Here is a 15,013-nt window from a genome sequence, read left to right as displayed (position 1 = left end):
GTTTACATCCGCTAAAATTTAGTTTGGGTACAGTGTAGCATAACTGCGCAATTGTCTTGTCATCAAGGCGCCCCAACAGGTAAATTTGTTTCAGGTTTCCCATTATCTTGCACAGGCGATTTGATCAGTTTCACTGCCTTATTAATTACCACAGTGGTTTCATCTGAGGGAAATCATGAAAACATGATCTGTTGGGGCACCTTGAGGACGGGGGTTGAAAAAGATATGTGCAGCCAATAGCACCATCTAGTGGCGATTTAACTAAAATGTATAAATAAAAAAAAGGAGGGAATAAAAAAAACTGAACATGTGTGTTAGGCAGGCCCCAGGTAAGTAGATGCCTCCCGAGGTATGATGGATGGCCAGTTATGTATCCATCCTCTGTAGTATTATGTCATATTATGACAGGTCAATGTTTTCCTGTGAAATCTAGCCAAATGGACAGAAAACAGTGCACATGTGGATTAAGCCTTCTTTATCCCTTTCAATTAGACATTTGCAGACCAGCAGTTATACTGCAGCAGGTTGGCTCAGCTGCGCAAATGGCCGCAGGTGTACATCAGGCTCGTACACGGCGATCTGTGGGCACATGCGCCCAATGGCCAGCGGGAAAGCCAATCAGCAGGTCTGGACGAATCGATGTCCGCCCATGATCGTTCCCTGCAGTGACAGACTGTCAGTGTGAGCGGTCTGTCCATACATCGTACAGACAGGCAGTTTCACAGTGACAAGACTCCAAGAACTACCACAGCGCTCAAGCACCCTGGTAGCTCATTGAGAACTACAAGTCAACATCCACAAAGGATATCAGTACTTGTAGTTCATTCACAGAACTCTGTAAATGAATGACCCAGCCGAGTGAGCGAAGCCCCGCACACCTTAAGGGCCAGTTAACACCAGACGCAGTTCCGTTTGCTTTTTTTTCTGCACAAAATGCATGCACAGTGTTTTCCATGTATTCCAATGGCTCTAGTTGGCTCTAGTTCACACCATGCAGTCAATTTCCGGTCAGTTTCTGCACCGGAAACTGACTGCATGGTGTGAACTAGAGCCATTGGAATACATGGAAAAAACACTGTGCATGCATTTTTACTTTAGTGCACAAAAAAAACTGTACGGATTTGCATCTGGTGTGAAGTGGCCATAAATAATAATAAAAATAAATAAATGATGACAGCTAGTACAGGGGACTTCTCCCCCTACTGCTGTCACATGGAGAGAGGGTGGAATGTGTAACATGTTCCCAAAGGTGAAATGAATCCTTTAAGCAAAAGGGAAAGGCTCAGCCCCATTCCACAGAGATTTATGAAGACTTCCTAAACAATGGATGAGCAAAAATAAGGGTATAGATTTTTTTTCCTTAATTATACAGTTACTGTATATTGTGACATGCCAGGAATTAATGCAGAATTGTAAACTGAACATCCACTTTAAACTAACTGAACACACAGCCATTAATGTCTAAACTGCTGGCAACAAAAAGAGACTACACCCCTAAGTGAAAATGTCCAAATTGGGGCCAATTAGCCATTTTCCCTCCCAGTGTCATGTGATTCGTTAGCGTTACAAGGTCTCAGGTGTCATCACTCTCACTCTCTCATACTGGCCACTGGAAGTTCAACATGGCACCTCATGGCAAAGAACTCTCTTAGGATCTTAAAAAAAAAATAATAATAATAATAGTTGCTCTACATGAAGATGGCATAGGCTAAAAGAAGATTGCTAAGACCCTAAAACTGAGCTGCAGCACAGTGGCCAAGACCATACAGCAGTTTAACAGGACAGGTTCCACTCAGAACAGGCCTCGCCATGGTCGACCAAAGAAGTTGAGTGCACGTGCTCAGCGTCATATCCAGAAGTTGTCTCTGAGAAATAGACGTATGAGTGCTGCAAAGGCTGAAAGGGGGGGGGGGGGGGTCAGCCTGTCGATACTCGGACCATACGCCGCACACTGCATCAAATTGGTCTGCATGGCTGTCATCCCAGAAGGAAGCCTATTCTAAAGATGATGCGCAAAAAAGGCCACAAACCGTTTGCTAAAGACAAGCAGACCAAGGACATGGATTACTGGAACCATGTCCTGTGGTCTGATGAGACCAAGATAAACTTATTTGGTTCAGATGATCTCAAGCGTGTGTGGCAGAAACCAGGTGAGGAGTACAAAGACAAGTGTGTCATGCCAACAGTCAAGCATGGTGGTGGGGGGGGGGGGAAGAGGAGTGTCATGGTCTTGGGCTGTATGAGCGCTTCCAGCACTGGGAAGCTACAGTTCATTGAAGGAACCTTGAATGCCGACTTGTACTGTGACATACTGAAGCAGAGCATGATCCCCCTCCTTTAGGAGACTGGACCGCAGGGCAGAATTCCAACATGATAATGACCCCAAACACACCTCCAAGACGACCACTGCCTTGCTAAAGAAGCCAAGGGTAAAGGTGATGGACTGACCAAGCATGTCTATAGACCTAAACCCTATTGAGCATCTGTGGGGCATCCTCAAACGGAAGGTGGAGGAGCGCAAGGTCTCTAACATCCACCAGCTCTGTGATGTCGTCATTTGTCCATCTTATCATCCCCCAAAGCTACTGCCCTTTGTTCCACTTGACCCTCCCTTCTAGACTGTAAACTCCAACGAGCAGGGCCCTCCGATTCCTCCTGTATTAAATTGTATTGTAACTGTACTGTCTTCCCTGATGTTGTAAAGCTCTGCGCAAACTGTTTGGCGCTATATTAATCCTGTATAATAATAAATAATAGAGGAGTGGAAGAGGACACCAGTGGCAACCTGTGATGCTCTGGTGAACTTCATGCCCAAGAGCGTTATTACATTTTCACTTAGGGGTGTACTCACTTTTGTTGCCACCGGTTTAGACATTAATGGCTGTGTGTAGGGCCGAAACAACTCATCGATTATGAAATTAATCGATTAATCGGCCAGTAACATAATGGGGTAAAAAAAAAAAATTAGCCCTTTATAATACAAAAAAGCAAAACACTACTGTAAATATCACTTTCACTGTCCAACAGTAAAAAAAATGAACCCCTTACAGTTGCAATTATTTGCTCTTTTTGTACTTATTTTGTTTTTTAACCCCATTATGTTCCTAAACATCTCAGGCCTGGGTCACACCTCTGTTTTTTGGTGCTTTTTGCAGAAACACACCACAGTTCATTTACATGTTTTTCTATGGGACACGTTTACATCCATGATTTTTTTTCAGCTGCTGCGTATTTGGAAAGGGCAAGGACTTAACGCAAAACGGTGCCATTTTTTTTTTTTTTTTGGTTCAATATACTTCAATGGAGAAGCTGCAGAAAAGCATGTAATGTGTTTTTGCGGCAATTTGTGTTTTGTAATCTGCCCAACAACAAATTGGCCCAGTCTATTATGCGATTAATCGAAACAATAAATCGGCCAACTAATCAATTATGAAAATAATCGTTAGTTGCAGCCCTAGCTGTGTGTTGAGTTATTTTGAGGGGAGAGCAAATTTACAATGTTAGGCCCCTTTCAGACGTGAGGACCGTATGTCCGCTTTTTCATCCATCCGTTTGCAGATGAAAATGGGACATACATGTATCCCTATGCGATTGCGGGTGTCAGTGGATAAACATCCGCTGACACCCGTAATCGCAATGATCCGATTTTGCGGACGAAAGAAAACCCTATTTTTTCTTCCGTCTGCGAATCGGATGAACACGGACACACGGTCCATGTTCATCCGATCCCCCATAGGGGAGAGCGGAGAAAAGACAAGACGGTCCCTGCACAGTGTGCGGGGACCGCCCTGTCAGCCGCCGGCTCAGCGGGGATATACGGAGCGATCCCCGCTGAGCTTACGGACACATGGAGGCGGATCATTACTGATCCGCCCCGTGTGAAAGGGCCCTTATACAAGCTGTACATTCACTACTTTACATTATAGCAAAGTGTCATTTCTTCAGTGTCACATGAAAAGATATAATAAAGACAGAATAAAAAATATTTACAAAGACATTAGGGGTGCACTCACGTTTGCAAGGGGATATATATATATATATATATATATATATATATATATATATATATATATATATATATATATATATATATATATATATATATATATATATATATCCCGCTTTTTTTTGGTATTACAAACACTTGTACCCATAGGCTGCCATTGTTGATGACCCTCTCACTATTACTATACAGGATGAATATAGCACCAACAGTATACTAAAGCTGGAGAGTGCAGAATCTGGTGCAGCTCTGCATAGAAACCAATCAGCGTCCAGGTTTTATTGTCAAACCTAAATTGAACAAGCTGAAGTTAGAAGCCGATTGGCTACCATGCACAGCTGCACCAGATTTTGCACTCTAGTTTTAGTAAATCAACCCCACTATGTTTCTGGCTGTCATTGGTCTCAGGTTATTTAGCCGCCCAAGCCTCATGAATCGAAGGACTCCTATAGAACTCCTATCTATATTCTTGTTCAATGTGGAGATCAAGAACGAACTGAAGGCTTTGCATCAACATAACAGCCAGGCAAACCACAAGGTGGTCAAAAGGTGAATTCAGTGAAGACAGAACACTTATATTATATTTTCTCATTATTGGTTTCAAACGCACCTTCTTGCAGTGTCGCTAATTTCTTCATTAGGTTTGAACATCTTCTGTACAAAGCGCTTTTCTTTTCCGTGCTCTTTGGTTAGCTGTTGTATACCATTAATGATTTGATTTGTTTGTTTGATTCCAATTTTCACAGCATGACAAAAATCTTGTTGCAACACATTTTCAGCTGCAGCTTCAAGCATTACTGGAACAGAAGAAAGAAAAAGTCACCGACGCGCCAACAGTCTGCTGCCCACCATGCAGCTCTTTGGTACTCCCTGTACGGCCCTCAGACCCCAGCAGCAAGTAAAGGGGGTTGGAGCAATGGTTTGTAAAGGGACTGCAATAGCAGTGATCTCTAGCTGTCTCGCAGGAATGCGCCCCGTCCCGCCGAGCTTGTGTGCAGAAGCGAATGCATACTTGAGTAGCGCCCGCATATGAAAGCGGTGTTCAAATCACATCATCATGTGAGGTATCGCCGCGATTGGTAGAGCGAGAGCAATAATTCTAGCTCTAGACCTCCTCTAACTCAAAACATGCAACCTGTAGAATTTTTTAAACGTCGCCTATGGAGATTTTAAAAGGTTAAAAGTTTGTTGCCATTCCACAAGCAGATGCAATTTTGAAGAGTGACATCTTGGGTATCAATTTACTCTGCGTAACATTATCTTTCACAATATAAAATAAATTGGGCTAACTTTACTGTTGTCTTATTCTTTAATTAAAAAAAACTTGCATTTTCCCCCCAAAAAAGTGTGCTTGCAAGACCGCTGCACAAATACGGTGTGACAGAAAGTATTGCAACGACCGCCATTTTATTCTCTAGGGTGTAAGAATATATATATATATATATTATATATATATATATATATATATATATATATATATATATATATATTTTTTTTTTTTATAATGTTTGGGGGTTCTAAGTAAAGGGAAGGAGATGGAAACCAGGAAGGAAGCGCTATTAGCATTCCTGGTTGTCTCGTCATACCAACGGCCACAAGAGGGCGCCAGATTCCAGAAGGAACCATAGGACTGCAGAAGGCCACAAAGCTGCGGCCTCAATTACTGGCCGGAGCGATCGCGAGGTGGGTTGCGCACGGAGACAGGGTACCCCAGCTGTGCCGCCCCAGGTCGCCAATTCTAGTCGCAATTGCGACCCGGGGTTTGTCGAGCCCTGCTCTGAGCATCTCCTAAAGAACGTCTACAGACGGCCTTCTGTAGAACTACAAAATAATGAACCCTAACAAAAACTAAATATAAGGACTATAAAACGGTACCCAATTTATGTAAAAAAAGTATAAAAAAAAAAATATTATGTGATAAAAATTACACAAGAAAAAAAAAAAAACAACACAAAAACACACAAAACCATCTAGTACTCCTTCAATACAGCTTCTTAGTGGCTCCCCTATAGTAGAACAAAGCGAGTTGCTGTAATTTTGATGCAGTTTGCGTTTTGCAGGAAATAACCAGATTCTTCAAGAAGAGTTTCAGCAAGAACACTCACAGTTAATTTTCAAAAACATCAAAATACAAACATTTTGAATGGTCCTCCTACAAATGGTCATCGTCACCCACACAATGCCACAGGACGGTCCTCCTCGTTTCCAAGATTAACGTTAGTTCTAATGCAAATGGAACTATGTATCTATAGTCAACTTGTGTGGTGTGCACCTAGTGATATACAAGGTATTATATTGGGTAGGTAAAGAGGTTCCCATCATGTCGTTCCTCTGATCAGCGTGGAGTGAGATAGAATGTTCCTCCTACAAATGGTCAGACTATCTCACTCCACACTGATCTGAGGAACGACATGATGGGAACCTCTTTACCTACCCAATATAATACCTTGTATATCACTAGGTGCACACCACCTAGTGGTGTTCTACTATAGAAGAGCCACTAAGAATCTGTATTCAAGGAGTACTAGATGGTTTTGGTTATGTTTTTATGTGCATCTTTTGTGTGTTTTGTATTTTTATTACATTTTTTATATATGCATGCATATGTGTAATTTATCATATACCGTATTTATCGGCGTATAACACGCACAGGCATATAACACACACTCCAAGTTTAGAATGGAAGTTTAAGGAGAAAAAAAAAAAAACAAAAAAAAAAAAACGTACAATTTTAAAATGCCCATCAATGCAGCCTTATCAGTGTCCATCATTGCAGAATGATCAGTGTCCATCATTGCAGAATGATCAGTGTCCATCATTGCAGAATGATCAGTGTCCATCATTGCAGAATGATCAGTGTCCATCATTGCAGAATGATCAGTGTCCATCATTGCAGAATGATCAGTGTCCATCATTGCAGAATGATCAGTGTCCATCATTGCAGAATGATCAGTGTCCATCATTGCAGAATGATCAGTGTCCATCATTGCAGAATGATCAGTGTCCATCATTGCAGAATGATCAGTGTCCATCATTGCAGAATGATCAGTGTCCATCATTGCAGAATGATCAGTGTCCATCATTGCAGAATGATCAGTGTCCATCATTGCAGAATGATCAGTGTCCATCATTGCAGAATGATCAGTGTCCATCATTGCAGAATGATCAGTGTCCAAACCTGCAGCCTTGCCCAAAATTGCAGCATGGTCAGGGTCCATCTGCCTGCCAAAGAGGGAACAAGCGCCGCATAAATAGACAGAGCCGGATGTCCTGTGTACTCGGTTCCTCTCGCAGTCCCGCCGCTTGGCCCGGCTCCTATGATGCACATAACAGTCCAATGGCAGGACATAAAAGCTAGGAGGTGGGACTGGGCGTGACTGCGAGCGAAGCCAAGTACACATGCGATTTGGCTCGGTCTATTTTGGCAGCGCTCGTTCCCTCCTTCCCCTCCGAGGCAGCCGTTTGGTGTATAACACGCACCCACGATTTCCCCCTTGATTTTAAGGGGGGGAAAAGTGCATGTTATACGCCGATTAAATACAGTAAATATATTTTTTTTACACTTTTTACATAAATTGGGTACGGTTATAGTCCTTATATTTAGTTTGTTAGGGTTCATTATTTTGAATATCATTGATTAGGATGAGGTACCAGACCTATACGGTCTACCAAAATGAGGGTCTCCTATTAAAGAGGGAGTTAACCCGAATTTTTTTTTTTTTTAATTAGATTAATGCTCATTTTGTCAAGGGGAATCGGGCAGTTTTTTTAAAATCGAAGCAGTACTTACCGTTTTAGAGAGCGATCTTCGCCGCCGCTTCCGGGTATGGTCTTCGGGACTGGGCGTTCCCATTTGATTGACAGGCTTCCGAGAGGCTTCCGACGGTCGCATACATCGCGTCACGAGTAGCCGAAAGAAGCCGAACGTCGGTGCGGCTCTATACGGCGCCTGCGCACCGACGTTCGGCTACTTTCGGAAAATCGTGACGCGATGTATGCGACCGTCGGAAGCCTGTTAATCAAATAGGAACGCCCAGTCCCGCAGCCCATACCCGGAAGCGGCGGAGAAGATCGCTCTCTAAAACGGTAAGTACTGCTTTGATTTTAAAAAAAACTACCCAACTCCCCTTGACAAAATGAGCATCAATTTAATCTTAAAAATGTACTTTTCGGGTGAACCTCCACTTTAAGGCCTTCCTTCCAATTTCCTATTTTTCATTTCTGTAGAATTATAAATACTGAAGATCACGTGTGGCTCTTTGGCCCCAGTTGAAGCCTCCTACACTACACATAAGCTGACCACCACTGTTTCAACAAGCTGTGCTAAAGAAAAAGTGGCGAATATTGTTGAGAAAGGTTAGAACCTATGTTGGGTTTTATTGCCTTTTGTGTCCCCATGTGGAATACATCTAATTTTAACAGTCCCAGTGACACCCATCACCAGGAAAGGAAATTAGTGTAGGTTTCCAAACAGGGACATCAATTTAACCACTTCCATACTGGGCACGTATACACCTTCCCGCCCAAGCCAATTTTCAGCTTTCAGCACTGTCGCACTTTGAATGGCAATTGCGCGGTCATGCTACACTGTACCCAAACAAAATTGGCGTCCTTTTTTACCCACAAATAGAGCTTTCTTTTGGTGGTATTTGATCACCTCTGCGATTTTTTTTTTTTGCGCAACAACTAAAAAAAGACCGAAAATTTTGAAAAAAAATTACGTTTTTATTTTTTTCTGTAATTTTTTTGTAAATAAGTACGTTTTCTCTTTCAATTACGGGCACTGATATGGTGGCACTGATGGGCACAGATGAGATGGCACTGATGGACATCGACGAGGTAGTACTGACGGGCACAGATGAGGTGGCACTGATTGGCGGCGCTGGTATGCGGCACTGATGGGCACACATAGGCGGCACTCATGGGCACACATAGGCGGCACTCATGGGCACACATAGGCGGCACTCATGGGCACACATAGGCGGCACTCATGGGCACACATAGGCGGCACTCATGGGCACACATAGGCGGCACTCATGGGCGGCACTCATGGGCGGCACTCATGGGCGGCACTCATGGGCGGCACTCATGGGCGGCACTCATGGGCGGCACTCATGATGGGCACAGATGGGCACTCATGGGCGGCACAGATGGGCACTCATGGGCGGCACAGATGGGCACTCATGGGCGGCACAGATGGGCACTCATGGGCGGCACAGATGGGCACTCATGGGCGGCACAGATGGGCACTCATGGGCGGCACAGATGGGCACTCATGGGCGGCACAGATGGGCACTCATGGGCGGCACAGATGGGGCGGCACTGATGGACACTGTGGGGCGGCACTGATGGACACTGTGGGGCGGCACTGATGGACACTGTGGGGCGGCACTGATGGACACTGTGGGGCGGCACTGATTTACTTGTTGCCAGTCAGTGCCCATTTGTGGGCACTGATTGGCATCTTTTTTTTCCCCCCCAGACTTTTTTTTTTTTGGACTTTTTTTTGCCCCTTTTTTTTTTAGTTTTGCCCTTCCCTAGTGGGCATCCCTGGTGGTCCATGTGGCGATCCGAGGGGGGACTGCGCTGATAAACAATCAGCGCGAACCCCCCCTGTCAGGAGAGCCGCCGATCGGCTCTCCTCTACTCGCGTCTGTCAGACGCGAGTGAGGAAGAGCCATCAACGGCTCTTCCTGTTTACATCGTGATCAGCCGTGGTTGGACACGGCTGATCACGTGGTAAAGAGTCTCCGTGAGAGACTCTTTACCGAGATCGATGTTGCGGGGTGTCAGACTGACAATCCGCAACAACGATCGCCGCGATGCGTGCCCCCGGGGGCGCGCAGCGGCTAAGAATCCTGAGGACGTCATATGACGTCCAGTCAGGATTCTACAACCACTTTGCCGACGTCAATTTGTCATTGGCGGGCGGCAAGTGGTTAAATCTGGGGGGTTTTCATCCCTCATTTCAGAAACATATCAACTGCCCACAGCAATTAAAAGCCATATTTTACAAACAAGACAGAACCTGGTGCTGTACAGGCTGGGACAGCGACATGAAGGAGTGCCTACATCTGAGATTTATTATTAACAAAGTAAAGCCTCGTACACACTTTTGGAATTTCCGCAGACAAAGCTTCCGACTTTTGTCCGAAGGTCGTTGGCCAAGAATTGCATACAAACGGCACACAATTGTCAGCCGACAAACACAAACGTAGTTACATACTACGTAGTTTTTCAGCTCTTTAGAGCCACCCTTTGGGCACCTACTGCCAACGTTGCGTTTGGTGAGCATTGCTTCTGAGCATGCGTGTTTGTACTTTGGACTTTTGTACACACGCTCGAAAAATCCTACAACAGACCGTTGTCCGCGGAAAATTTTAAAGCCTGCCATTAGGGATGCACGATTCTGGCCAAAATGAGAATCACAATTTTTTTGCTTAGAATAAAAGATCATGATTCTCGTGGCGTAAAATCTTTCACATTATACAAAAAGAATAAAATAAAATAATTTTCTAGCAAAAAAAAAAAAAATTAATTTAACTTGTACAACAAATGGCAGAAAAAGGTTTAGGGCCAGATCCACATAGCGAGTACGCCGGCGTATCTACTGATACGCCGGCTTACTTTCAAATTACCCGCGTCATATCTTTAGTTTCAATCCTCAAACCAAGATACGACGGCTTCTGGGTTCGATCCGACAGGCGTACGGCTTCGTACGCCTTCGGATCGTAGGTGCAATACTTCGGCGCCCGCTGGGTGGAGTTTGCGTCGTTTTCCGCGTCGGGTATGCAAATTAGCTTTTTCTGACGATCCACGAACGTACGCACGGCCGTCGCATTCTCTTACGTCGTCTCTAGTCGGCTTTTTCCGGCGTATAGTTAAAGCTGCTATGCTGCGGCGTATAGATAGACTTGCCATGTTAAAGTATGGCCGTCGTTCCCGCGTCGAAATTTTTTTTTTTTTTTTTTTTTTGCGCAAGTCGTCCATGAATAGGAATGGACGTAAGTCACGTCCAAGTTAAAAAAATTACATCGTTGCAACGTAATTTCGCGCAAAGCACGGCGGGAAATTTTGAAACGGAGCATGCGCAGTTCAATCGGCGCGGGGACGCGCTTCATTTAAATGAATCACGCCCCCTACCCGCCGATTTGAATTCCGCCGCCAGAAATACACTACGCCGCCGCAACTTACGGCGCAAAATCTTCCTGGATTTGACTTAAAGCCAGGTAAGATACAGCGGTGTAGCGTATCTCCGATACGCTGCGCCTATCCAATTCTATGTGGATCTGGCCCTTAGTGTTTAAACTTTCCTAATTTACATACAGTAGTCTATTCTTTTGATGTAAAAGACAAATTGTTACAATGTTTAGATTTAACATTCCACTGATAAAAAATGTTGTAAAACTTGGCAGACTGACGAAACTTTTGATGGATGAGAGCAGAGAATTCTCTGCATACAAAAGATCGGGAAATACAGTACTTTGTCAAGATCGCAACTGAGAAAAAATAAATAAATCGCAATAACGATTCTTGACGATTAAGCTCTACCTGCCATGCAACATTTGGCCATGGAAAAGCAGACAACAATTGTCCAATGGAGCATACAAACGGTCGGATTTTCCGCCAACAACCTGTCACACAATTCCCGTCGGAAAATCCGATTGTGTGTACGAGGCTTTAGATGTAGTCATCAATGGGTAAACCCTTGACAGTCAGACACTAGTGCATCACACAAATGACTTTTTTTTTTTAAATTTGTGGAAAGCATTCAAGGTTTGTGGTTTTCCCGATTTATTGCATCTCAGCATCGGGAAATATAGCTTAAATATACATGTTTTAGTAAAAGATCAAAATATTCCACCCCAAAACATTCTGCGGTTTTTATTTTTAGCGCTATAAACAAAAAAAGAGCGACAATTTTTAAAAAAAAATATATATGTTTTACTTGTTGCTATAATAAATATCCCAATTTAAAAAAAAAAAAAAAAAAATTCTCAGTTAAGGCTGATACGTATTTTGACGTATTTTTGTAAAAAATGGTTTGCGCAAAAGTTATAGCGCCTACAAAATGGGGAACAGAATTATGATTTTTTTTTATTATTTTTTTTTTTTACTAGTAATGGCGGCGATCTGCGATTTTTATTGGGCCTGCGATATTGCGGCGGACGTATCGGACACTTTTGACACAAATTTGGGACCATTCACATTTATACAGCGATCAGTGCTATAAAAATGCACGAATTACTGTATAAATGTGACTGGCAGGGAAGGGGTTAACACTAGGGGGTGAGGAGGGGGTTAAATGTGTAGCCTGGGTGTTTTCTAACTGTGTGGGGGGAGGGGGGTGACTGGGGGAGGTGACCGATCTGTGTCCCTATGTACAAGGGACACAGATCGGTCTCCTCTCCTCTGACAGCACGTGGAGCTCTGTGTTTACACACAGAGCTCCACGTCCCTGCTCAGTTACCGACGATCGCGTGTACCCGGCGGACATCGCGGCCGCCAGGTACACGCATCGGCTTCCCAGCGATGCGCCGGGACAGTGTTTACCCGCTGCGCGCCCCCCAGAGGAGCGCGTGGGTAATGCACTTGAAATGACGTCCAAAGACGTCCAGTTGGCACCCGAGAGCCACGCTGTTGACGTCTTTTGTCAATAGCGCGGGTCTCAAGTGGTTAAAGAGTAACTTGGTTTGAGAGCGTTTTTCAAGACAAGCAACATTTTTTAATACATTTTGCCTTGATATACAAGCGATGTCATCATATAAGAGTAGCGTCACAACTGAATATAAAAAAAGAATAGAGGAGCCTCAAAGTGTAGCAATATGGTTACATTTAATGAAGATACAACATTTAGCAACTTATTGCTACACTTAGAGGCGCCTCTCTTCTCTTTTATACCCTGTAAAAAAAAATGCTTTGATATACAAGTGCTTTGGATTACAAGCATGTTTCTGGAACGAATTATGCTCGCAAACCAAGGTTTTACTGTACAAAACACGCATGCTCTGAACCAATGCTAAACATCAGACAATAGCAGAAGTTGCCCAAAGGGTGGCGGTAAAGAGCTGAAAAACCACGTGGTTTAGTGTATGTTGGCTGAAAATGTTCTGCCGTATGTATGCAGAACAAGTTCGTGGACAACGCCCTTCGAACAAAAATCCACGTAAAAGTCAGATGGAAGTCCGATCGTGTGTACGAGGGTCAACTATGGCCGTCATGCAGAGGGCCTGAGATTTCAGGTTCAGAAAAATGGCAATAAAGCCAATTTCTATCCTTACCTACTTGACTTTGCAGGCCTCCAGTGACAATCAAGTTTAATAAACTAGAGGACATCTGTTTTCTGGTAGGGTTTACAATAAATTCTCCGTCAATCAGACCGATTCTAACAGCACCTAAAGAGAGGACAATCATAATGTATATAAATTCTGTAGAATAATAACAATAATAATAAAATAAGTCTTTTATATTCAACAGACGGCCCCAATGCAGCTAGAACTACAAGTTCAGGCATCATGTAGTTAGTCTAATATCAAACACAAAAAGAACATATTATTTCTGGCTAGTTGGTAGAAATGGTACTAGCACGCAGCAAATAAACAGAACAGTGTCTCGGCACAGCTCATTCATACAGGAATAATTGTAAGCATAAAGAGGAACTGCAGTCTGCTCACATAAATTTGTAATAAAAACATCTTTGACATTCTGAAGCTTCCCTCCAACCAACCACTTTGCATATTTTGTATATACTGCGATTCGGTACTTGCCAAATATGCTGCAGAAATCTCCATTCACCGAGTCTGGCTGCAGCCATTTTAACTGTGGGCAACTGAAGCTGCTGCCTGTTCACTTCCTGGATTTACAGACACTTCCAGCTCTGCAGATTTCATTGGCCCTCTTACGACTCATCCCCTCCCTTCCTGGCAAACCCTCATAAGAGTAAGAGAGGGCTGTGCATGATGTCATAAGCCTAGGTTTTTTTTACCAGACGGAGGAAAGAGGAAGTGGGCTGTATAAGGTATTTACTGGCAGAAAAAAAAAAAATGTGTTTTACTTTCCAAAGTTAAAACAAGGGAAGAAGATTTAATAGATGGAAAGTTGAAAATATGATTGAAAGTATGCGTTAATAAAAGGCGAGTTGCACTAAGCCAAAAGGTCAGCCCACTTAAAACAGAAGCCTCTTTCAGCTGATATAAAACAAAATAATTAAAAACGAGTAACCCATTACACCAGGCATGTCCAAAGTCCGGCCCGCGGCCCGGTTTTGAACGGCCCGCCTGGATATCTAAACACATATATATCTTTTGTGGCCCCCCGACGATCTCCCAGCACCGGGGCCACAAAAGATATATAGGCTGGCTGCCTCGGAGGGAGGAGGCGGGACGAGTGCCGTGCACACAGGAGTATTTCCTGTTTACACGGCAACCTCTGTAAAAGGAAGTCCCGTCTCCGGCACTGCCATTGGACGACTGTCCAATGGCATTCCTGGCAATGGTGGGGGATGCATTCCTGGCAATGGTGGGGGATGCAGATGGGCACTGACCCTTATTTTGCTTCACAGTTCTTTATTTAAAATAGATTTTTTTCCTGAAACTTCCCTCTTAAAGTGAAGGTGCGTGTTATACACCAATAAATATGGTATATCCAAATAATACACCTGAGCTCATCTCTTTACTCACACAGCCACAAAGGCAAGATAATTCTTGTTGGGCGGTGTATTAGTGCTCGGAGGAACACACTTAGACCGAATTTTAATGGTTCAAAGAATGTCAGGCAAAATGGTCAGCCTTCGCGCATGTTCACTTCATCAAATCTGGCCCTCTTTAAAAAAAAGTTTGGACACCCCTGCATTACACCGAAGCAGCCACAATTATATATTGCAGTCATGTGTAATCTGCCGACAATTTACGCAGCACATTTACATCAGTCCCTGCACTCAAAGAGCTAAGATTCTAAGGTTTCTATCTCAGACATGCACACAGTATTAAATGCTTAAATTGGTGGTAAAGG

General features: G+C 43.7%; 1 protein-coding gene across 1 annotated transcript in view; it reads right to left on the bottom strand.

The window, feature by feature from the left end:
- PNPT1 (polyribonucleotide nucleotidyltransferase 1) overlaps nt 1–15,013 on the bottom strand; it is a 94,287-nt gene that overhangs the window by 57,974 nt on the left and 21,300 nt on the right. The window contains exons 8-9 of the mRNA XM_040351158.1: nt 13,285–13,398; nt 4,614–4,800 (exon numbers count right to left, since the gene is read on the bottom strand). Of these exons, the coding sequence (XP_040207092.1) occupies nt 4,614–4,800; nt 13,285–13,398 (301 nt within the window). The remainder of the gene's footprint in view (nt 1–4,613; nt 4,801–13,284; nt 13,399–15,013) is intronic.

The sequence above is a fragment of the Rana temporaria genome, chromosome 4, assembly GCF_905171775.1.
Source record: "Rana temporaria chromosome 4, aRanTem1.1, whole genome shotgun sequence".
NCBI lineage: Eukaryota > Metazoa > Chordata > Amphibia > Anura > Ranidae > Rana > Rana temporaria.
The sequence above is the reverse complement of the archived record's forward strand: the minus strand, read 5'-3'. Positions and strand labels throughout refer to the sequence as shown.